Source organism: Ursus maritimus, unplaced genomic scaffold (genome assembly GCF_017311325.1).
Source record: "Ursus maritimus isolate PB19 unplaced genomic scaffold, ASM1731132v1 scaffold_21, whole genome shotgun sequence".
NCBI classification, from domain to species: domain Eukaryota; kingdom Metazoa; phylum Chordata; class Mammalia; order Carnivora; family Ursidae; genus Ursus; species Ursus maritimus.
In genome coordinates, this window is record NW_024424564.1 from 52,465,610 (window position 1) to 52,488,890 (window position 23,281).

Here is a 23,281-nt window from a genome sequence, read left to right on the forward strand (position 1 = left end):
TCAGCTGGCTCCTTCTGCCTTGGCCATGGCCAACTCCTGATGACCCCGCCAGCCTCCCAAGGCCAGCAGTGTGATTGCGTGGAAGGTTCACGCCTGGTCCAGCCAGGCCTGGCCTCGATCAAGTTGCTTCCCCACTCTCAGCACCAGAGTTTTCATCCAGAGGACAGGATCTCTGCCTAGCGCCCCTGCCATGTGTTTCCATCAGCTTCTGTTTATCTCGTGGCACAACTGAGCGAGTGAATGAACCAACAATATGACCCCAACAACTTCTGTGTGGGTTAACCTTTCCAGGGCTGGTCAGGGGCAGGAAGAGTGGGGAGGACAGGCTGCGACTAAGCACTGACCACAGCCTCTGAGTGGGCACCTGCTCGCCATCACCCTCCACCAGCCATCTGTGAGGACGACATTAATAAACCCATTTCATGGATGCGGAACTGGAGGTGTGGAAAGTCAGTCAACTACTACAAAGAGGAGGCAGGGCTGCCAGCCGGGACCAGATGAACCCAGACCCGGGGACGGCAGCTCAGCTGCAAATCCCTCCGCCCGCCCAGCATGTTGCGGCCACTGCTTCTGCCCGAGCAATATCCACGCGGCTCACATACATAACTAAAAAATGAGAAGCACATCCCGCATCAAATGAGGCTGTCGATTTTAATTAATTTCAGACTTTGTGTGTTTCTGGCAATTATTTGTAACAAGGTTTACAGAGGGCATTTAAAATTAATTGTGATTTTTATCTAGAAATCAATGCTTATTTTTTAAGTAGCTCATTAGGGGTGAGTATGTATTACAGGAGAAGCAGGGCCCGTGTCAGGAAGGGGCACCTGGGGCTAAGAGGAAAAGCCAGCAAGGAAAGATGTCTAAACTGTGATGACGAGATCAAAGCCACCAGAATCATGAAATGAAGCTCCGGCAGGTAAGACAGAATCTGATTTGGATTGAGCAAAGGCGAAGTCACCTAAAATGGGAAAAGAGGGCAGCTCAGCCTTGGCCGGTGGCTCTCAGAAGTCCAGCCGTCCAGGCCCCTTGGCGTGGGCAGCTCGCCGACAGGGACAGAGGCGGCGGTGGTGGCACGGGGCACGGCAGAGGTGCCCCGTGGGGAGACCGGAGCGAAGGCTGCAGGGAGGGGCCACCCACAGACGAGCCTGCAAGAGCTGGGGCGTGCAACGCGGGACCCCAGCCTCTCCCCGACACCACACCAAGGTGCAGGTAATGGAGCCTGGGTTGCTGATTCTTTGCGGTTTCCGTGTTTGTTTTTTAAACACATTTTTAAGGAAATGGGTTTTAAAATCCATCCTAAGTGAATGCAAACAGAAATGTCTAAATACCAATGACATAAAATATAAGTGAAAAGGGTCTAACACTTCAAACCACTCTCACTGGCAGTCCTCTTTCCTGCTCTACCCCTTTATGTAAAACTGAGTGCAGTCCTCTAGTTATAATAAAACCGTGAATATTTGCCCACACTTCAATAGCTTAGAAAGAGATGGCTACGTCCATTTTATACGCAGGGAAACAGAGGTTCAGGAAGTTTCCATACCTTACTCAAGAGTGCAAGGTGAGTACTCTGAGGACGGGGCTGGGCCCCTCTTCCATGCCCCAATCTCCTCGACCTTTCCCTGAGGGTAGCAAGGCAGGATACCCATCACCACCATCATCTTGACAAAAGTCCCCATTACCCCGTCACCACCCTCATCAACATTATCACAATGTCGCCACCATCGTCTTCATCATTCTCATCACCGCCACATCATCACCATCACAGAATCACCATCGTCATTACCATACCATCACCACCATCACGTTCATCATCTCCACCACCACCACCATCGCCATTATCACAATAGTCACCAACATCATTCTCGTCATTCTCACCACCTCCACATCATCACCATCACAGAATCACCATCGTCATTACCATACCATCACCACCATCACCACCACCACCGTCATCATCACCACTACCATCACCTTCATCACCATCACCACCATTGCAGCCATCACTATCATTACCACCACCAACACCATCACCACCATCACCATATCATCGCTATCATCACCATCACCGCCATCACTGTCCTCATCCTCATCATCACCACCATCACCATCATCACCATCATCACAAAAGAGTACAGGGACCGAAGAAGCACGCTGTCTACACCTTTCCATTTGTCAGATGGCCAGGAGAAGGGTTGTCCTCACTCAAAGACCTGGTTCTCACCCTTCAGGGGCTCCGGAATCTCGTGGGGGGGCACATCACACACACTCTGGGCTCAGTGGTGGAGCTTCTGGTTCCGCAAGTATGGAGCAGCACTAGGCACCTGCTGACATACGGAGGTCCCAGGGAATCCAGATGCAGACTGATGGTCGAGGGGCCAAGATCTAGGGGACCTTGAACAAAGGTCCAATCAGGGCCTGAGTTTTTGCAAACCATGAACACACTGCAGTGGAGAGGAAAGGGTCATCCAAGAGTGAAAAAACTCTACATTAAGTATGAGAAGTAGCAGTTATGTCAGTGAATGACATGTATGCTTCTTTTTATTTAAATCTCCCTCCATAATCCATCAATTAAATTTGTAGGGTGGTAGGATTACTTATCTTGTTCTTTTTCATTTAAAGTTTTAGTTTACAAGAGGTGCCTGGCTAGCTCAGTTGGTGGAGTGTGCGACTCTCGATCTTGGGATTTTGGGTTCGGGCGCCATACTGGGTGTAGAGAGAACTTAAATAAGTAAACCTTTAAAAAAAAAAAGTTGTGGCTTTCAAGAAAAATCACATATTGTTTTCTGTTCCCGCAACTTCCTTCCAGAGCCTCAGCATTACCCACCGGCAGCCAACGGAACCACAGGCTTGGTCAGAAGACAGACAGACACTTCCAAGGAGACCTACTAAGTGACACCAGGTGTCCCGAACGTAACTGCAAAATCACAACATAGACTTGTCCCGGAGAATGCTATCTGAGCCTCACGGTCTTTAAAAATAATGTCAGCAACATTTCATGTTTTATGTTCTCTTGTTATTAACTCTGCGGGGGGTTCCCAGGAGGGTCTGCAAGGTGCCTGAGGGACTTTGTGCCACGGGTGTCGACTTTGGTCACTTTACAACTATTTCCAAGCTTTTTGTGTCCGCTTTAGACACACACAGCATGCTGTGTGCAGGGAGGACACACGAGAACAGCAAAAACATTTCTACCCCACTTATGGCTCATAAGGCACGTCTGCATCCACTACGCACTAACTAAATTGTGCACCAACGTGTCAGACGCAGGCAACACCCCTCACCGTCTTCATTTGACTGAGGAGTCTGATCGGCCCCAAAGGAGCGAAGCCAAGACTGGCCGCACTGGACCCTGACGCGCGTCTGTTTCCTGTAGTGTGTGGTGGGGCTAAGACTTCTCCACTGGGACGTGCGGTGATGACAGGTCAGGTAGCTCGGAAAACACTCCCTCCCACGCGGTAGTGGCTCCATCATCCCTGACGTCATCCTCAGCATCCTCCCCATCCCCGGTGACCCCATATCACCGTCCTCCCCATCCCCGGTGTCAGCATGGCCATCGCTATCCTCACCACCATCACCACCACCCCCACAATCCTATCCCATAATCCAGAGGTGACTTCCCCGAGGATGGGGAGATGATCTTGACCTTGGGGGACGAGCAGATCTTGCTAAAGAGAAAAGGGTAATCCACAGGCATTTCGTGTGTCTGAGACACGGTCAACAGCTCCGTGTGGGGAAATGAGACTGTAGACGTGATCTGAGGTCACACAAGGGGCCTGTCATCAAAGAATTTCTGAGTCTTCTTCCTCGAGTCATTGGCCTCCGCACTGTGTTCCCTGGCGTTCCACGTGGCCCCCACTTGCCAGCGGCCCCGTGGCTGGGGCAGAAGGCAGGCTGCACGGGGGTCCAGCCCCAGCCCCGCTCAGGGCAGAACAGCCCCTCTGGGGACTCGCAGCCGCGTGAGAGGCTGAGGAAGCACCCGGAGCTCTGCCATGGGCATTGGGGAGGGGGAGAGAATGGGGCAGGGCTGAACTTCAGAATGACAGCCGTGGTGACGGTGTGGAAGACGGGTGCGGGAGGCAAGCGAGGGCACTGAGAAGGCTCCAGAATATTCCGAATGAGGCAGAGAAGGGGAGAAATAGGAGGAGGGGACTGGCAAGATGACGGTGGGCGGCTGGGGTGGAGAGGAGCCCCGGGAGATAGAGGTCATGTAGACACACCTCTCGTGAGCCCTTACCGTGCACCTGCCTCACCTCAGACTTCAAGTTCACGAGGCAAACCCTGGTGCTGCTCCTGCCTCACGGGGGCGTAAACGGAGGCATCAGGATGGCCAATATCTTGTTCAAGGTTACAAGACTTACACGGGTCGGAGATGGGATCTGAGGGTTGACCCCATGGAGAGTTGTTCAGGGTCAAGGTCCAGAGCCAGAAGTGCCCCCGTCTCCTCTGATCGCCCGGAGCACCGACGGCTGCCGTCTCTGGCCGCCACGCCGTGCCCCAGGCTGCCCTACAGCTGCCATGGGGGTGACCTGGAGCTCCTGGAGGACAGTCAGCTCCTAATTCCACGGAGCGCCGCCCCCAGCACTGCATCGTTGATCCGTCTGTGGGTCACAAAGGTCTCCCCCGGGGGTGGATGGAGGGATGAAGGAAGGGGACCAGGAGGAGCTAGAACCGATATAGGAGGCCCCAGACCTAAACCAAAAACCAAGCCCTCCCCGTTAAATCCCTTTTCTTCCTCCAACAGCACATGCGTGATGAATACTGAGCCATGGTTGTCACGGGAGGGGTCGGCCCTCTCCAAGTGCATTTCGGCTCAGCCATTGCGGGACTTCATGTACCTAGTGGGGGCAGGGCAGTGAGCGTGCCCGCCAGCCAAGTGATCTCAAGACCGGGACTGAGTGCCGCGTCCTTCCATCCCCAGGTCTCTGGGAGCCGCAGAGCCTGGGGACAGGGAGACCTGGGTGCGAATCTGAGCACCGCCATCTAAGAGATCGGTGACTTGGGAAAGTCACTGACCTCTCAGGGCTCAGTTTCTTCATCTGTAAAATGGGTATGCGAGTGCCTGCTGGGGTCACACAGATGCTTCTGGAATCCTGGCTCTGCTCCTCGCTCACCATGGGCCTCGGTCAGGTCACTTATCTCTCAAGGCCTTAGTTTACCCGTCTGCAAAATGGGGAGAATCCCATCGATGCTTCCCAGAGAGAACGGAGCGCTCCCTCCACCGGGAGGTTGAACCGCAGCGCCTGTGACAAGTGGACACAGACGCTGATCCTCTCGTCTCTCTTGTCTCCCCCTCGGAGGCTGTGTCTTGTTTACAGCCATAAGCCGACCTCTGCCACGTGCCCGGGACCCAGAGAACCGGGAGGGATGGACTTGGGGGGAGGGGGTGTCGAAGGACATACAAGTGCCTATGGGGGTGAAGAAGATTTTTAGGGACGCTGACCTTGACCCCAACCCCAGCCGCCTCCCCCTCCACAGGCCGGTCACGCACCCCGAACCGAGACATGAGGGCGAAAATGAACACCGACGCGTGGCAGACATTTACTGCAGGCCCCAGACAGAACACTTACCTAAAGAGCTTAAAATGCTTGCAGCCCCAGAGAAAACGATTTCCTTACAACCTGCAGGGAGCTGTGTCCCCTGGCAGCCAGGCCAGCCTGCCCAGTTGTCGCCGTGTGCCCAGCCCCCGCTCTACCAGTAATCCCAGAGCCGCCGGCACACAACGGGGCCCAGGGCGGTGGGGTGTCATGGGGCTACTGCCTGAAGGACACATGGGTTACACCTGGCCCGACGGCAGCAGGATTTGGGAGCTGGGAGAGTACGCGTGTGCACGGGCACAGGGAGCAAGCTGGGGAAGGTTTCCACAGGACAGACGGCTTGTAGCGGCAGGGGCAGGACATGGACCCGGGTCTGTGGGCTCCAGAGGCCGCTCTCTTCCAGCCCCTCCCACCGCCTCTTATCCTAGGCTCCACGACCTCACAGGGGTGCTGGGAAGCGGGTGCGCAAAGGGCCACGTGAGCAGGTGCCTGTCTGGCAGCCGGCTGCCCAAATGGGCAGTATGACACCCCTGCCCCCTGTCCTGTACCCTCAGGGCCTCTCTGCTGGCAAGTGTGGCCACATGGCATGCTTTGGCCAACAGAATGGGGGCAAGAGTGACATGGGACACAGCCTAAGGGCTGGAGGCCCTAAAAGGAAAAGTGCTGAGCAAGAGCAGAGACCTGGGGCCTAACACAGCCTCACAGCACCCAAGCGTCCCCGGGGCACAGCCTGTTCCGCACGGGGCAGCTAGAACACTGTGGGAACGCAGTGGGCCCTTCCATTAGAGCACGAAAGAGCAGCCCCTTCCTGACCCGCTTTGTGAGGGGACCATTCTGGGTTCTGTTTACGACCAACTAGCCACTGACACACGCTAGCCCTGCACAATTTCCCGACGCAGTGTACTGTGATAACGGGGCGATAAAAGGACCGGAATGGAGGTCTGGGGGCAGGCTCTTTCTTTCCATCTTTGTGCCTTCGGTGACAGGAGCTGGAGTCATGATAAGGCTCCCTGCCGAACCCTGGCCAGGGGGACTGACCCTGGGAGGGAGCCCCTTGGCATGACCTTAGAGGCTGCCAGACCTGAGTCCCCTAGCCGGGGCTTGGGAGCTGGGGAAACAGCCACCCCATGGCCTTTCCTACCAGCCACACCTTCCAGTCCTGCTCCAGTGTGGACGGCAGCAGAGCAAGGGTGATGACTGACTGCGGCCCCCCGCTGAACCCCAAAAGCCTTCGAAGGCACGGGGATTGTTGTTGAGTGTATCTTGCGCACAAGGAACAAAGCCTCCGCATGTGGAGGTGTGGGAAGGTTCCAGGGTTCACTCCCCACTCCGTCTGAGCCGCTGACCACACCCCCTACTGAAGAGCTCCTGCATCACTTCCTGTTCCCGTGAACAGGGATCACAGCTTTGTTCCGAGGAGTAACACAGCACTACGGCGTGGAAGACCGCTGGCACACAGTAGGTGCAATATAAGTGGTGGTGGTGGGGATGGGGAAGACAGTGGACACTCCCGCCCACTCACGTCGCCCCAGCAGCCCCATGCACAGCCCTCTAAGTCCCCCGACTTCCCTCGTGTTTCCATTTCGCTCTTGCAATGACCCTGCGAAGTGCCAGTGACCTCTCATCCCCACTTTACAGATGCAGAAAATGATGCAGAAAGATCAAAGCCTGACCCAACAGGGCCCTGGGGACACAGAGGGGACTTCAGTTCCTCACTCAGTCCCACAAGACACCCCCCTCCACCCACCACTCCCTGAGATGCCAAGGACCGCGGGTCATCAGGTACAGGGAAGACCATGTGAACCTCAAATGCCACGTACACGTGCGGTGTCCCCAGCCCCTGGGACGGCTGGCAGGGTCCATCCTGGCCGGCAGCCAGTGTGACACACAGACCATGCAGGCACTTGAGTTCACACCCAGAGACCAACCTGAGTTCACACGGCAGCTCCAGAGCCAAGCCCATGGATGAGTAACTGTGCCCCTCCGAGCCTCGGTTTCCTCCCCTGGTAGATGGGAGCGGGAGCAGGAGTTGGGGTCGTTGGAAGAAGTCCAGGTAGCAAGGGGCCTGTCACAGGGAAGTGCTGGCTCCATCTTCCCACCCGTGGCGAAGGCTCTAGAACAGCCCAGAGACGATGTGGCCTCCCAGGCATCCAAGAGAGCCGACGCAGCCACGGGGCAGCAGGTCCGAACCAACGCACACACGTGGCAATTTGCAGATTACAGATGGACTTCCGCACAGTGAATTTCATCCCCACCACCGACCTCAGACGCAGGGTCCTTTGTCATAGCCATTCCACAGATGTGAGAGTTGAAGCCCGTGGAGATGTGTGCCGGGCACAAAATCCTAAGGTTCCTGGGAGGTGGGAGCCTGTAGGAGGAGAGCCTCGGACTCCAGCTGGGGCCCTCCACTTTCCTACAAGACAAGGGGCAGCTTCCGTGCCGCCCAGCAGCTGTGCGTTCCTGCGCGCTGTCTACTGTGTCCAGAGCACCTTTTCCTGCTACTGAATGAGAACCTATCAGGGCAAAACCATCGGCTGGCTGGTTTTCAAGCTGGAGTTTCCAAACTCTCCACTTCTGGTGAGCCGCCAGCTATAACAAATGACAAACCCCAGATTTTCTGGGGTCGTCCTGATGTCCACTATCCACACCAACTGCTAGGTAACACATTGAGAAAACACGGTCACGATTTCGGCAGCTTCCCTCTCAGCTCCCGACTGGAGGGAAAGGGTGGAGAAGGCAAACGCCAAGGGGGCCCGAGGCGTTCCTGGCATTGGGGTAGCATCAAGAGGCCACCATCGACTCTGATCCCCCAGCCCTTCCTTACCTGAGGTCGGTGTGATTATCTTCAACTGGCAGGTGCACTGGGGCTGAATAGTCTCTCCCAAATTTCTGTCCACCCAAAATCTCAGAGTGTGACCTTACGTGGAACTAGGATGTTTGCAGATGTGATCAGCTGAGGTCACACTGGGTTAGGGCAGGCCCTAAATCCAACTTCTGGGGTCCTTATGGGAAGAGGAGAGGACAGAGACACGGGGACGATGGCCACGTGAAGCCAGAGGCAGAGACTGGGGAGAGGCAGCCGCGAGCCCAGGAGCAGCAGGAGCCCCCAGGAGCTAGAGAGGCAGGAAGGACCCTCCTCTAGATCCTTAGGAGGGAGCACGGCCCTGCCCCCACCTGGATTTCAGACTGCCGGCTCCAGACTGGGAGAGTGAATTTTTGTCGTCGTGAGCCGCGCGGTTTGTGGTCATCTGCCCCAGGACACCCATGCACTCGGAGAAGGTCAGTAACTGGCTGGGCTCCCTGGGCTTCCGAGCAGCAGAGCCAGGCCCAGTGTCCCAGTCCTCCTTCCGCTCCTGCGGTGCCCTCCCCACCATGTCCACTTCACCTGGCACACCCCCCATTCCCACTTAGAGGCTGCTGATTACCATGAAAGATTTGCAAACGTCCCCACTTCCACCACATCCAAATTAGTGTCATTACAGGAAAGAAGTCCAGATAAAAATACCCAAACCCGGGGAGCGCCCGGGAGAGAATGAGCGCATCTCCGAGCAGCCCGCAGCACCAGCATCTGGACTCGCGGGCAGTCCAGCTGCGGGAGGGCCGCCCACCTTCCAGGCCGGGCCAGGGTCCCCTCCGTGCCAGCTCCAGCCAGCCTGCAAGGTCCCCACTCCCTGCGCCGTGTTTGCCCTTTTCCATCAACCAAACAAAGCAGGAGAGATGCACAGAGCCTTGGGAAAGCGGGTCGGTACATTCTTCCCTCCGTCGCCAAAGAGCGCGGGCGCAGGGGCAGCGGGGGAGGGGGATAAATTACCGTGCGCGTGTCCAGCTGCACCAGGATGTAATAAAATGAGTTGCTAAGATACGAGTGCCAAAGAAGTTCATTAAAGGACACTTTAAACCAAGCTGCCAGACTCTTCTCCCTTTAAAGGCTACTTATTTGGTCCCGTCCCTCGTGTTTATAATTAGATCGACAATATGAGAGCGGCGGTCCCCATTCGAGCCCACTCAGCAGAACTTGTTAATAAAATAACTTCAACAAGGCGCTGACTTCGGCCGGGGCGCCAGGGGTGCGGGGCGGCTGCGGCCCGTTTTATTTACAGGAATATATTTGAGTTCTACTTACTTATCTAAACGAGAACGGAATGTTCCTGAAGAACCTCAACGGCCCTCCAGCAGGGAGATCGACCGCTTTCCCCTAACAGGGGCTGGTGGGGAGGGGGTGTCTCTAGGGCCCAGAACCGCCGACTCTCAGGGCTCGCTATCAGACGCTCCTGTCTTAGCACCTGGAGGTCACGGAAGCTGGGCGCTCAGTGCGCGGACGCCACACGAGACGGTGACTGGGGAGGTAGAGGCAGGACATGATTAGATCACGACCCAGTATGACGGAGCTGTGAAGGGGCACTGGCCCAGACGAGGGACACCAGCCCGCCTCACCTAGGCCCGGATGATGGAGAGGAAAGAAGCGGGGCGTGGGGAAGGGAACTCGGAAAGGCCATCAGAGGACGCACCACGGAGACACAGCTTGGATCTGGCTGCAGGGGTGTCCCCCTGGGCCAGCAGCATTTAGAAAAGGCCTTAATGCACGTACTACCCACACCCGCACTCATGAGATCTCACGGATGCAGGAACTTTCTGGTTTCTCCCGAAGTGTCAAAGGAGCAGGCCACGGGGTGATGGGTGACGGGTGGTGCTGGGCCATGCTGCCCATGCCCCCACAGCAGGGCATGGGCTCTCCAGGGGGCCCGGCCCTCAGCAGGACCATGCACTGGCCTGCGGGGTCAAAGTTCGTGATTCTGCATTAGTGAGTGCATCTCAGATCGTAATTAGACGGTTCCAGAATCCTTGATGCACCTTAGCATTTCGGAACAGGATCTCAGTGTAGGGAGAACCAGCCTGGTCTCCCATCTAATTGCCATTGGTTGTTGCTTCCCCTTGGCTGGTTAGGTGCTGGTGGACAAAGGACTTAGAACAACCAATTCTATCCTGGGACAGCACATGAGGGAATTTCTCCAGACTTGGGAGTTAAAATCGCCCATCTGGTAACTTCTACCTTTTATTCAAAATTCTGCCCCATGGAAGGGCTGCTCCCTCTTACACGTTATAGCCAATTGACTATTTAAGGGGAGGGATCAGTCGTACTGGAGAGGACAGCCCCACCCCCACCCCGTCCCATCAGCTCCCTGACCTCCCTCACACTCACCTGTCACTCTCTCCCAGCCACACCAGCCTCCACTGGTAAAGCCAGGCACACCCCACCCCAGGGCCTTTGCACAGGCTGTTACCTCTGCCTGGAACACTCTTCCTGCAGAGAGCCATGAGGCTCACTCTGCCAGCTTCTGCAGGCCTTTGCTCCACAGCTACCTTCTCAATGAAGGGCTTAAGTCACCGAGAGCTCTGTCACCCTGTTCCCTTCGAGCCCCCTCCCTACGCTGAACACCCCAGACCCCCAGGCCCAGCTCCTGCTTTAGATGTAGGCCACAGGTGGCTCCTTGCAACCACCCTGTGACATGCCCACCGGCTGGTGCCGCAGCCATAACCGCGTTCAGGACCCCTCTGATCTCTGCCCACGATGATGCCCACAACTGTCCTGTCACTTCTCCCGTCAAGCCAGGACGAGCCCCTGGAGGGGCCTTCTTGAACAAATGTCCCCTCGGCGGTGGCAGCTGGGAGGAGGCTGGCAACGTGGGCAAAGAAACCTCTGCATTCAGTGGGGCTGTCAAACTGCAGTTTAAGAACTAATTCTGGCATTTATCTGTGGTGCGTTTATTACCACCGAGACGAGACGCATTAATCACAGAGAAGAGTTGGTATCACTGATTGTAGGAAATGCTGCTTGTCACTTTGTAACCTGCATCTCACGTTAAATTCTGGATCACAGTCTCTTATATGTATATATTTTTAATTGCATTCTCAAGTTCATTTACATGCGCAGATTGGCTTTCCGCCTGAATGACATCAAAGAGAAACACATCTCCCGCTCTTTCTCTCTCCCCTGCCCCATCCCTGCCTTTTTCTCTTTTGGGGGGCAAAAAGCCTCTCCCCAGATCGATTACAGTATCACCCAGGGGCAGCCTGCTGGCGTCCCCCAGGGAGACCCAAGGGACCTCTCCCAACGGCTGTTTCAAGTAACTTTTTGCTGCTTCCACGCAAGGGAAGAAAAGGCAGCCATGATTTCCCCTAAGGACAACCACTCCCCTCAAATTGCAATCTCTTCGCACCTTTTCCGTTTAGGAGGGGTGACTCTCCCCACGCAAGCCCACAATCAGTCTCCGAAGGCGGGAGCGCGCGCGGGCGGACTGGGTCACAAACACCCCTGCAGGGACTCTTTCTGCACCAGCTTTTTGAAACTTACCTGCACCTCGAGAGCCGCGGTCTGGTTCAGTGAGTTTCATAAAATGGGCAGTTCCGGACTGTGCTGGGTGCTGCCAATGCTGCCTGTCCCCTACTTGTGCCAATCAGGGGTCAACTGCTCTTAAAGTCTAAGGACAGGGGACATCTTGTGCAAAATCCCAGCACGTCACACTGTGGACCCCCCACCAGGATGCTTCTCCCCCAAAAACCCTCCAATGAATGAAAGGTAACTGTTTGAACAAAAACAACAGGCAATTCTTGTGTGACTGCGAGGTGCGGTCAGGAAGACCGGCGTCCCCCGGGGCTCGTTCTGGTTCCTGGGTGCCATCCCCATCCCCCGCTCAGGGCCTCAGTTTCCCACATGTGACATGGGGGCTTGATAGAGGTGCCCCCCAACGCCCCCCACGGCTCTCCCATCTTGTGCTTTGAGCCGTCATGCCAAGTCTGGGGGGACACACACCCTCAATTTTCACCAAATCCCAAATTCATGACCCAGGGCCAGCTGTGGCCACACGAATCCATGGAGACAAGAGCAACCCAGAGGTTTCCATCCCGACAAAAAGCCATCTACTTCTCCATGGCAATAACATCTTTGGGGTGCTGCCAGCTTTCTGCCTCGCGCATTATGGTTGATAAAGTGGTGCTGCTAACAGCTCCCTCTAACTCCACGGCCCCGCTGCATGCTGGGAATTACGCCAGGCACTTGGGACGCGCATCCTCACTAATCCTCAGGACAACCTTGCCTGGGAAGCAGCATTATCCCCACTTTGAGATAAGGACCGAGCCACCTGCCCCTGCTATTGTAATGACGGGGAGGTGGAGGAGCCACTCAGCTTTGGACAAAAAGAACCCTAAAATCCCCCGAGGAAGCACTTCTTTCTGCTGTGTTTTAACACAACCAACACAGGTGCCAAGCAAAAAAAAAAAAAAAGAAGAAGAAGAAAAAGAAAGAAAAAAAATGAAGCACGGCCCATCGGAGACCGCACGGGACGCCCACTGTTGGCAGTCGGAGGCTGGAGCCAGGACGGAGCTGGACCAGCAATTTTTCACTGCGCTCTGGAAACTGTTACTACTGAACAATAAGTAACCACCAATAAAAAAAACAAAACAAAACAAAAAAACTTAAGGAAGCACGTTAGTTCCTTTGGAAAACAGAGGCCGTTTCCAAATCAGAAGATGCCTCCACATTTCACTGTGAAATAACACTAAAAACGAGAAGAATCCCGGTAGCCGAGCCAGAGGGGGCCAAGGTGGGGCCGACAGAGCGGAGGGTGGGGAGGAGAGTGTGCTTTGGGGCCAGTCCGAATCTCAGCTTCCACCCTGCACAGACCCCTCCCTGCACCCAGCCTCCTGCCCACGCCCCACCCTGGTGTCCCATGCAGGACTGGATGCAGACCCAGGGTCCCTCCGAAGCTCTATGATCTTGTACTTCGGAGTAAAGCTCCCACTCATCAGCACGGACCAGCTACCCTTCATTCAGCAGTGCTTGTCCCTGACACGCTAACTTTACTTAACTTTTATCTGAATGCATGTCCCGGACACTTGTCTAACTCCTGGCATGAAGTGCTGCCATCCTTCCCTCCACACTCCAGTGGAGGGGTGAGGACCATGAGGCCCAGAACTGGATTACAGCCCCTCCACTCAACAACGCCTGTGTCATGTCAACAAGCCACTCGATCTCCCTGGGCTTCAGCCTGTTCTCAATAAAATGGGTCAGGAGCTGGCCTTCCCCAAAGGGCTATGTGAACAGTGAATGGGTTGGTCCGAGAGAGCCCTGGGAGGGGCTTGGCTCAGGCTAGCCTTGAGCAGGATGGAGAATCAGAAGAGGACGGCCAGGTCCCACCTGCTGAGGACCCGGGGCTTCTCTCTCGTGTCACTTCTTGAGCACCTCCCGTGTGCCACTCTCTGCTGCCTGACCTGCGAGGGGCTGTAATTCCCACTTTACAGCTGCCGAATATGGAGCAGCCACAGGAGGACGGCGCTGGGTCTACAACTCCCGCCTGTCCAGTTGCAAAGCCTGTGCTTAACCTCTTTGTTACATGCCTCTCGGACACAGAAGTTAAAAGCCTTCTTGGCGGCCCTCTTCCAGAAGGGAAATCAAATTCAGAGTCCTAGCTCCTTAAACAGTGCACATTTCAAACAGCGTAGCCATGCTGTACCCTCCTCCGGAAACCCGCCTCTTCCCCCGAAGTCCTGCTGCATCTGGGGTAAAGGCCTCGGAGGCTGAGCAGACAGATACCCCCCCAAAGGGGCCTCCTCAAGTCCCCCGTGTGTCACCGACGCTGCTCGCGGCAAGAGCCCACGCTGCCAGGGAAGGTAGGCTCTTGCTCGGGCCCAGCGGCCAGCTCCAGCGGGTGACCAGGCAGCGGCGCGTTTAGCGTGAGCTCATCCAAGGGATGTGAAAATGGCAGCAAGCCCGTGACTCGGTTCCTGGACAGACAAAGGTGTCGGAGGAAAAACTTGCTAAATCACAGGGCTAATCATCATAGCCAGCAGCTCTAATGAGGCACCGTGGGATTACCAAAGTTATTATCAGTCATCTCATTGAAAAAATTCAAAGCTAATTGAAATCAATTGTACAGCTCCGTCAGCAGCTGTTTTAAGAGGCTAAATATCAAAGCGAACCTTGGACTGGCTGGAGAAGGCAGCACAGCCAACGTCAACGTCCACCAGGAGCCACGGGGCAACAGGACACCCTCACTTGGAAAAGAATGTGCGGAGCCGTCCTGAGCAGCAATGCAAAGCTACGGGCTCCCCCAGGTGCAGGGCGGGGCTCAGCAGGCGTCTCCTGTGGTCACGGATGCAGGAACCACAATTCCCTTCAATCAACCTCTTCGCTTCCTGGTTGAGATAGGTCCTTTTACTACACCCACTTTATGGATAGGAAGCTCAAGGAAGTCCCAGGCTACTCAGCCAGGTGTGGGGAGCTGGGATATGAACTGCGGCGTAGGAATGAAGGGTCTCTGCTCTTGCGGCTACCTCGTGTTTGACTCTACGATGCAGGGGCCCATCGGCGATGAGGCAGTGGCTACAAGAGAAGGCACCGTCTCGGTGGTCCCAAACTGTCTGACCTTGGGAAGCTGCCCTTCTCTGATCTGTCCAGCAGGAAAGATTCCCCTGCCCGGCCTGCCCCCAAGTCCTGGGATTATCCTGACAATCAAATAAAAAGCATCAAAGAGGGGATGGAACAGACAGGTCCATCGAAAAGTATGGTGCGGCAGCCATAGAACTGTGTCTCTGTGCAATCTGTCTCTCTGCTTCTCTACAGGAGATCCCCAAGCACCCCATCAGAGCACAGCATCCCACCTGCTGCCCCAGTGAGCCCGGTGGCTGGACATCTCATGCAGACACCTCACCAGGCTTGAAGGGACAGGAAACGGCAGATACACCTGTCTCCCCAGCTATCTGTGAAAATGTTTGCAGAGCCCGCTGAAAGCATTTTGTAAGTGTAAAAGCCTTATAAAAGGAGACGTCACTGCTACTGATACCACACCACCCACCATCACCTCCACGTCCCCAGTATTTGGTGGATGCTCGTTCAATGTTCGTGGGATTGAAGCGAGTTCTTCCCAAGACAGATGTGCACAATACAGTGTCAAGTGTAAAAAGCCAGTTGAGACACGGTACGCTTAGCGCCCGCACTGTGCGTGTTTACCCATGTTTCGGACGTTTGTGTCTGCACGGCACATGCCCTGCTCTCATCCCCAAGCCAGGATGGGGCGGAAAGAAGGCGGCTTGTGTGTTTAGACCTTCAGGTTCATACCTTGAGCCTTTTTCCGAGCAAGCATGTGTTGCTTTTACAATAAAAACTTTTTTGAAAGCAGAATTCTTCTTTATCTCCTCGTTGTTAAGAGAAATAATAAAAAGAACATTGCTCACCACCTGCCTTAGCTAAGATTTGACTTCAGGAGAATGGTGATTATTTTCTTAGTTCAAAACAAATCCTCTCATTTTCACTACGTAATCCCGAAAAGTTATTCACTGACTTATATCATGTATGTATTACATACACTTCATATATATTTATTGTTACACATTGACACTTCCGGTACTGATTTCCCTTATCGTATACTTTATAGCAAAAATAAAAGCGATAATACAAACGTAACTGATAAACGCGCGTCCTTGTATACGTACGTACACACACATACTTTTTTAAACCAACTGACCAGAGTTGCTAATTAGGTTTCCAGAAGCGCCACCCCTCCCAACTAATTTCTCAGCTCTAAGAAGTTGAGGCAGGAGGAAGAGGATCACCAGGTGGCCCCCTGCCCTCGCAGCCTGTTAGGTGCTGGTCACCAAGGGCTACGGTGCCAGCAGCCTCCCAGCCTCCTCCCCCATGTCACGCACGGGCCCCACCATCCATGCGAGAGCCTCCCTATGCAGGCGACAAACATGTAAAGAGCTCAGATAGTCTGGGTGGGCCAAGCAGGGAGGGAGTTCAGGCCTCCTTTCCTCTCCTCCCTTCCCACCTGCCCCCAGCACCATTCCTGCCCCTTCTTGACCGGTCTGCACTAATGACCCCTGGCTATTTCCAAGCCTACGGTATAAAATCCAGGCCCTTCACCCCGGCGAGTGATGCCTTTCTTGCCCTGGTCCCAGCTCGCCTTCTCTGATGGACATCTCCTGCTCTCTCCCATGGTCTTACTGCCAGAAAGTTCACAGCACCTGCTCGTTTCTCCAGGCCATTGTCCCTTAGTGGGCTTGGCCACCAGCTTCTCCCATCCACAACCCCAGGTGTCCTCGAAGATCCCTGCCCCAAACTCCCTCCAGGAAGCTACTCTCAGTCTCCAGGCCAGGAACAACACAGGTGCTCCCACAGCGTGATTTTCACAGAACTTTTCTGGGATTTTTCTGGAAACACGGTTATCTATGCCTTACGCTTTGGTGAGGTTTCCAACAGCAGGGAGCTGTGTGTCTTACTCATTTCTATGTCTGCTCATTTCTAACATACGATAACCTGCCTTTTATCGATCGCATGCCCACTATAGGCTACAGATTCGGCTAGGACCGTTTGGTAAATCACTGCTAATTCTCATGCCCATCTTGTTACGAGGTCACGCACTTGCTCAACAAATCCACACTCAGTCCCTACAAAGCACTGCCTTGAGAATACAGGGGCAGAGAATACGGGAGATGGGGCCGGCGCCCTTCACGGAGCTTACAGTCTAGCACAAAGCAGACAGGAAAAGATCGAGAGAGACAAGAGCCAGCACCCTCTAGAGGTAAGGAGGGAGACGGGAGAGCGCCCTGAGCGGAGACCAAGCAGAACATACCAGAAAGGACAAAAGGAGATGCCATCCGTTATTCACATGGCCAAGAGAAGGAAACAACCCAAACGCCCATCAACTGGTGAACAGCCAAGCAAACTGGTCTATCCGTACAACGGAATATTACTGAGACGCAAAAAGGAACGAAGGGCCACCACCTGCTACCGCTCGGACGACCCCTGAAAACTTTACACTCAGTGAAGCGAGCTGGTCATAAACCGCACATAGCGTGCGATTCCACTCACAGGAAAGCCAAAACAGGCGACTCTCTAGAGACAGGAGGCAGATCAGTGTTCATTAGGGCTGGGCGGGGGTGGGCAGCCAGGGAGAGCCAGGGGGGGGGATCTCTTTGAGAGATGGAAATGTTTTAAAATTGATGGCGGTGACAGTTGCAAATCTCTGTGAATATACCAAAAAAACCACTTAACTGTGCATTTTAAATGGGTGAATGATACGATAGGTGAATTGTACTTCAATAAAGCTGTTTTGGGTTTTCATGGTGGTGGTTTTTTTGTTTTGTTTTGTTTGTGTTTTGGTGTTTTTTGTTTTTTACAGGGGATTCAGTGAGGTGGCTACTGCCATCTTCCAACTAAGAGATGATGGGGGGAGGGGCAGAGTGATGGGGGGTCTGGGGGAGGGGAAGAGGGACTCCAGGAACAGGGCGCAGGTGAGTATGGAAGGGCGGGGGACATGGGCTGTTGGGCGGTAAGGGGGGTGGCGGGTCAAGCCAGGGCTGGGGGCTGCTGTCCTAGTCCATACTCTTCCCTGCAGGGCCTGGAACGTGGAGCTTTGGGACACTTTTCTCTTGAGCCCGTAATGATGCTATCAGAAGCCTGAGAACTTCCACTCGAAGTCAGAAAGATGAAAACGTACCCTCCTGGATAAGGACAGACTTGAAGGAAAGCTGGGAAAACGGCATGTCCTTTTACCAAAGGACTGCAAATGATCAGGAGCTTTCGGAATAAAACCCAGCCTGCAATTTTGTTCGGTGGATACTTCCCAGGCGGAGTCCCTCTGGTGTCCAGTGTGGCTAGTGAATCACGGTGAAGACATGATTCAGCGCCCGGGTGCGTGCCACATACATAATACCCTTCAAGAAGATATAGTTTTATTGCTGCACTAAAGGACAGCCCCTCAGAATCCTGAGTCCATCAAATCGATGGATCGAGCGGCACGAAAGACCCCAAGTTCACCTCTGAGGGGTCTCTCTCTCTCTCTCTCACGAGGCCACACCAGCCCAGCCGGGCTGCAGTTACCCACAGAAGGCTCTTCTCCCTCTGTGCTGAAGCCTAACTTCATGAAGCTCAGGTCTGGAGATGCCCGCTACACGTGGCACCCAAATGTTGTGCTGAGAACTCCAAAGAGGGAAGGGGAAAAAAAAAACCACCCAGTATTTATGATGGGTCTGTTATTTACACGGAAGTGCTTGTTGCTTGACAATTTAGATAACAATGTTACTGCCTCTCTGCGTGTGCCGCAAATTCATGGCGTAAAACCATTGGAGCAACTAATGGGGTCTTCACACATCATATCTCGTTAAAAACGAGGGGTCTGTCCTCCACTGGAATTCAAAACCTGGCAGCCAGGCGCGGCCACACCTGGCAATGCGGCCTGGCCAACACTCAGCTCTGACCAACTCCCCACACCTCCTTTTTTTTTTTTTAAAGGAAAATATATGAACTCCGTTTTCAAACAGCAGGGTCCTATGGAAGCTGGTTTCCTGTTTATCCCCCAATCCACCGATGGTGGGAGACACACCGGAGAGTTATACAGGATTTGTATCTCTCTACTTCTAACCGACAACCAACCTATTTACTTCTATGAGTCCTTGATAAATATCTTGAAACACTTGTCCATGTTTCTAGAAATCACTGAAAAAAATTCCAGTGTCAAGGGCATGAATGGGAAATTGATGGCTGGGCACCAAAAGATATTACTCAGCTGCTATTGTATTCCTAACAGATGTGGATAATGGGGTCATCCGTTCGCTTTACTATCTAGTTCATCATCCACGTATGCACTTTTAATTGAAACTTAACCTTTACATCCCACATTCCAGGCAGGAGCAGCACAAAAACACATCTCTGGAAGTGTAAATGGCATGAGTTTCTTCCCGAGCAAATCCAGACATGAGCACTACCTTTAATTTTATGTTGAGTAAAAAACAAACTCTAAAATACTGGCCTTTTCATACCTGCTCCCACATTTCTGCTACTCCCGGGCAGGTTCCGAGGTGACCAAGCCGAGCCCTGCTGCTCCTCTTCCAGACCCTGGGCGCAGCCCAGAATCACCTCCAGGAGCTTGTTCATGGACCTTTCTCCAGCTGAGCTGCCAATCACCACCAAACTCTCCCAAGGAGGGAGAGCCGAGTAAATGTTAAGTCTACCCAACTCATTTCATAGGTGACCTCTGAAAGATTTCACCGCGGAGCTTGGGAGAGACAAGGCAGCTTTATTAGCATGCTGCACCACGGCCTCGGCCCCCTCCCCTCCCTCTTTTACGAGCCCTTGTTATATAAAATGCCACAAAGGGAAAAGGAAAAACAACAGACAGTTCCAAACACAAGTTCCGATGGCCAGGCCCAACACTGGCTGCTTACGAGATGTTCTATTCAGTCATTTAAGAGAGAAACATTTTTAAAAGGCCGGAGAACAAAAGTTTTCCTTGTTTCCTTTCTTTTTGAACACACACTCAACACACACAAAAAGATGGAGGTACATTCCATTCGCAAGCATCTTTCCTTTCCTGAGTTCAAATTTAAAGGCAAAGGCAGACTGGAGTAGGACAGCTCCGCTCCTTCCCCGAAGCTGCACCGGAGCCTCCAAACAGAATTTTCAAATGTTTCTCTCAGCCTCATCTAAATTCCGGCATGACAGATAATAAATAGCTACTCATTTACTATCATCATAAAATTTTAAACAGCCTTGAAACACTTGCTACAATACAGAAAAAATGATCAAACCCAAGCTCTGAAAAGCCACTCCAATAGTAAAACTATTGCCACGTAGAAACACACATAAAGACATTGTTGCAATAAAAGCTGCTGGATTACTGGATTCTCTCTCCCTCTCCCTCCCTCCCTCCCTCTCTCTCTTAAATCTTCCACTCAGAGCGTAAGAGTCAACAACTTGCCGTTTTACCCAGTGAAAAAAGGGCTTAGCAACCCTCAGCTAGCACACTGTACCGGATTTGGTGATGGGGTTCTTTTTCTAAAAAAAATAATAAAGTATCTGATTTGATTCTACACAGTGATTAAACATCTTTGTGCTCAGCGAAGGGTCTTCCAACCCCTCCCCCTCCAAAAATGGCATCAAAGCAATCAAAATGGTAATGCCGGGCCTGGGTCCCCTCCCCCCGCGAACTCCCCGACTTCGCCGGGGCCGCGCGCCGGACCCCCCTCCGGCGGGAATGGAAGCTTCCACGCCTGGACGGGGGCGCGGGCCGGGCGGGCGGGCACGCGCGGCCGGGGAGGGGGGGGCCGCGGCACCGACAGAAAGGGGTTAATGCATTCGTCCCAACCCTCCCGTCCAGCCGGGCGCCCCCGACCAGGCGCGGACCCGCGGGGACAGCCATCTTTCTTTCCGCAGCCCCGGCCCCCTCCTCTTACGCGCGCCCCCTCCCACCACTTTTCAACTTTAAAGACTCGAAATTTACACCCGGCCTCCGAGTTCTCCCGCTCCGCGGTCGCCGCCACCCCCGCCGATCTCGTCCAAGTCTCTCCCTCCACCGAAAACCCCTCCGGGGAGGGGGCATCGGATCCGCGGCCGGGAGTTGGGGGAGGACGGAGGGGGGCCACCTCAGCGGCCGCGGCGGGGGCGGGGGCGGGGGCGGCGCTGTCCAAGTTTGGTGCTGACGGCGGCGGCCGGCATTCCGAAGGAAGCGCGATCGATGGCCAGGGGGCGCGGCGGGGCGGGGGCGGGCCCGCGGAGGGGAGGGGCCTCGGGGAGGGGCGCCGGCGCCCCCGCCCCCGCCAGCCTCGGAGCCCCGGGAGCGCCATTGGCTGCGCCGCTCAAAGTTCTCGGCTCCGGGCGGCGCGGAGAAGGGGCGGGAGCGCGTGTGCGGGGAGCGGGGCGCGCAGGGGGAGGAGCGGAGGGGGAGGGGCGCGAGCGGCGGGGAGGGAGGGGGCGGGGGCGCGCGGCCGGCCGCGCTCTGGCGGCGGCATCTGTTCGTGGTGCTGAAACCCCGAGCGCTGAGCTCAGCGCAACTAAGTCACAATGGACAACTTTTCCTCCCCGCAGGGGCCGGGAGGGGGGTCGGCGGCCGTGCCCCCCGCCGCGAGGCGCTCGTCGGGTGTCCCAATCTATGCCTGAAGGCCAGAGACCAAAGTTGGGGCAGAACTAGGGGGTCCTGGGGGCGCCTTTCTTTTGTTCCCCGGGAGCTGGCGTCAGGTTCCGAGAATAAAAAGTGATGCTGGAGAAGTGGAGGGGAGGGGGGAGCCCAGAGGAACGATTCTTTAAATCATATTTGCAATGGAATCCAGAAATCGTTTCCAAAGAGTTTGGTGTCCAGGCCCGAAATACCAACCCCCGCCACCCCTACCCTCACACCGGCGTGAAGTGGGGGACACCGAGCAGGGAGGAATTGCCACATTCCAAAAACATGTCCACCAACTCAAAATGGACGCCGGGCTGCTCGCCGCCTTTTGAGTGCAGCTTCTCTCTTTCGGCCACTGCCGGAGCCTTGCTCTTCCCCCTCGGCCTCCAAGAACCCAGCTCCTTCTTTCCAGAAAAGGGGGGGCGGGTAACTTTGAGGGTTGCAGATAGACTCCTTTGGGAGTCTGAGCGTGCGGCGCCGAGGCCGTCACTTTTTAGGGTGCTGCCAAAGTACCGGGCGACCCCTCCTCCCCACCGCGGGCGGAGTTGGGGGGCGCAGTCTCCAGCTCGCTTACTTGTTTGTCGTTGAGCGCGGCGATCCGCGGCTGCCTTTCGTGGAGCTGCTTCTTGAGGTCGCCGTTCTGCGGAAACACGGAGGAGCGGGCTCAGGCCGGCCGCCCCGGGGGGTCAGGTTACGTACCGTTCTTACCTGGGTGGCGAGTTCCACGGCGAGCGCCTCAGGCCGGCTCTGCAGCTCCATCCCTGCAACTTGGGCAGCACTTTGCGCTCACTTTGGCCCCGGCTCCCGGGAAGTTGCGCGACTCCGCGGGGGCGGGAGCGGGCGGGGGCGGACCTGGCCTCCGGGAGGGGGGGCACACCAGCCCCCTTCCCCAAGGCCGAACGGGAGGGAGGGGGGTCTGGCAAGGGGGAAGAAAGGCGGCCGGGAGCTGCGGCGCCGAGCCCGCGGCCGCTCCAACTCCTCAGGCTGCCCGGCAAGTTGCGCCGGGTCCCCGGGCCGCCCGCGCTGGCCCGCGCATGGCCCCCAGGCGCCGGGAGCCCCGCGCAGCCCCGCGCAGTCCCGCGCGCGCCCGCCCCGCCGCCACCACCGCCCGCGCGAGCCGCCGGCCGGCAGGGACTATATTTCCTCCGGCGCGCGCCTGGATCTCGCTGGGCCTCGGCAAAGTTGTGCCTCGGCGCGATGCTAATTCGGCAGTGCCCGGATGGAGCGGGCCGGGGCGGCGGGGGGCGGTGCCGGAGCCCGCCGCCCGCCCCGCCCCCGCCCCGCCCGCGCGTGCGCACTGCAGCCCCGCCGCAGCCCGGCACCCCGACCCGAGAACAAAAGTGGCGGTGCGAAGGGGCGCAAACTCGCCGGCCCGCGGCTTGGGGCTGCCGGCCCCGGGGCCGTTGGGGCCGGACGCCCCTCCGTCTTTCCGCCCCCGCGCCCGGCCGGACGCGAGGAAAACGGGCCGCGCAGCCCAAGGCCGGGGTTGTAGATACTTTCTAGTGGGAGGAAAAAAATGTACATTTTATCATTTCTTTTCTGCTCTGGCGCTCGGTGCTCCCTCTCTTCCCCTACTTCCTCCTCCCTGCTCCTCGGCAGCCTCCTCCTACTTTAAATTGTCTGCCATCCCCTCCTGCCGCCCTGCACACCAGCGCGGCTCCTTGGGAGACTGCCTTAGTCCCATCTCCAGATTCCCCCACCGCCTGATGGCCACCGTGTTGTTTAAACAGTATGAAAATTGATCTCTTGACTGTTCCTTTAATGGTTGTTTTGTTTTGTTTTTTACACTCACAATTAAACTCTCAACAGATGTCA

At 55.5% G+C, this 23,281-nt stretch overlaps 1 protein-coding gene across 2 annotated transcripts in view; it reads right to left on the reverse strand.

The window, feature by feature from the left end:
* The window catches only part of PHF21B (PHD finger protein 21B), a 91,202-nt gene that overhangs the window by 66,964 nt on the left and 957 nt on the right, over positions 1–23,281 (reverse strand). For both annotated transcript variants that reach the window (XM_040637693.1, XM_040637694.1), the window contains exon 2: positions 22,041–22,106. In XM_040637693.1, the coding sequence (XP_040493627.1) occupies positions 22,041–22,106 (66 nt within the window). The remainder of the gene's footprint in view (positions 1–22,040; positions 22,107–23,281) is intronic.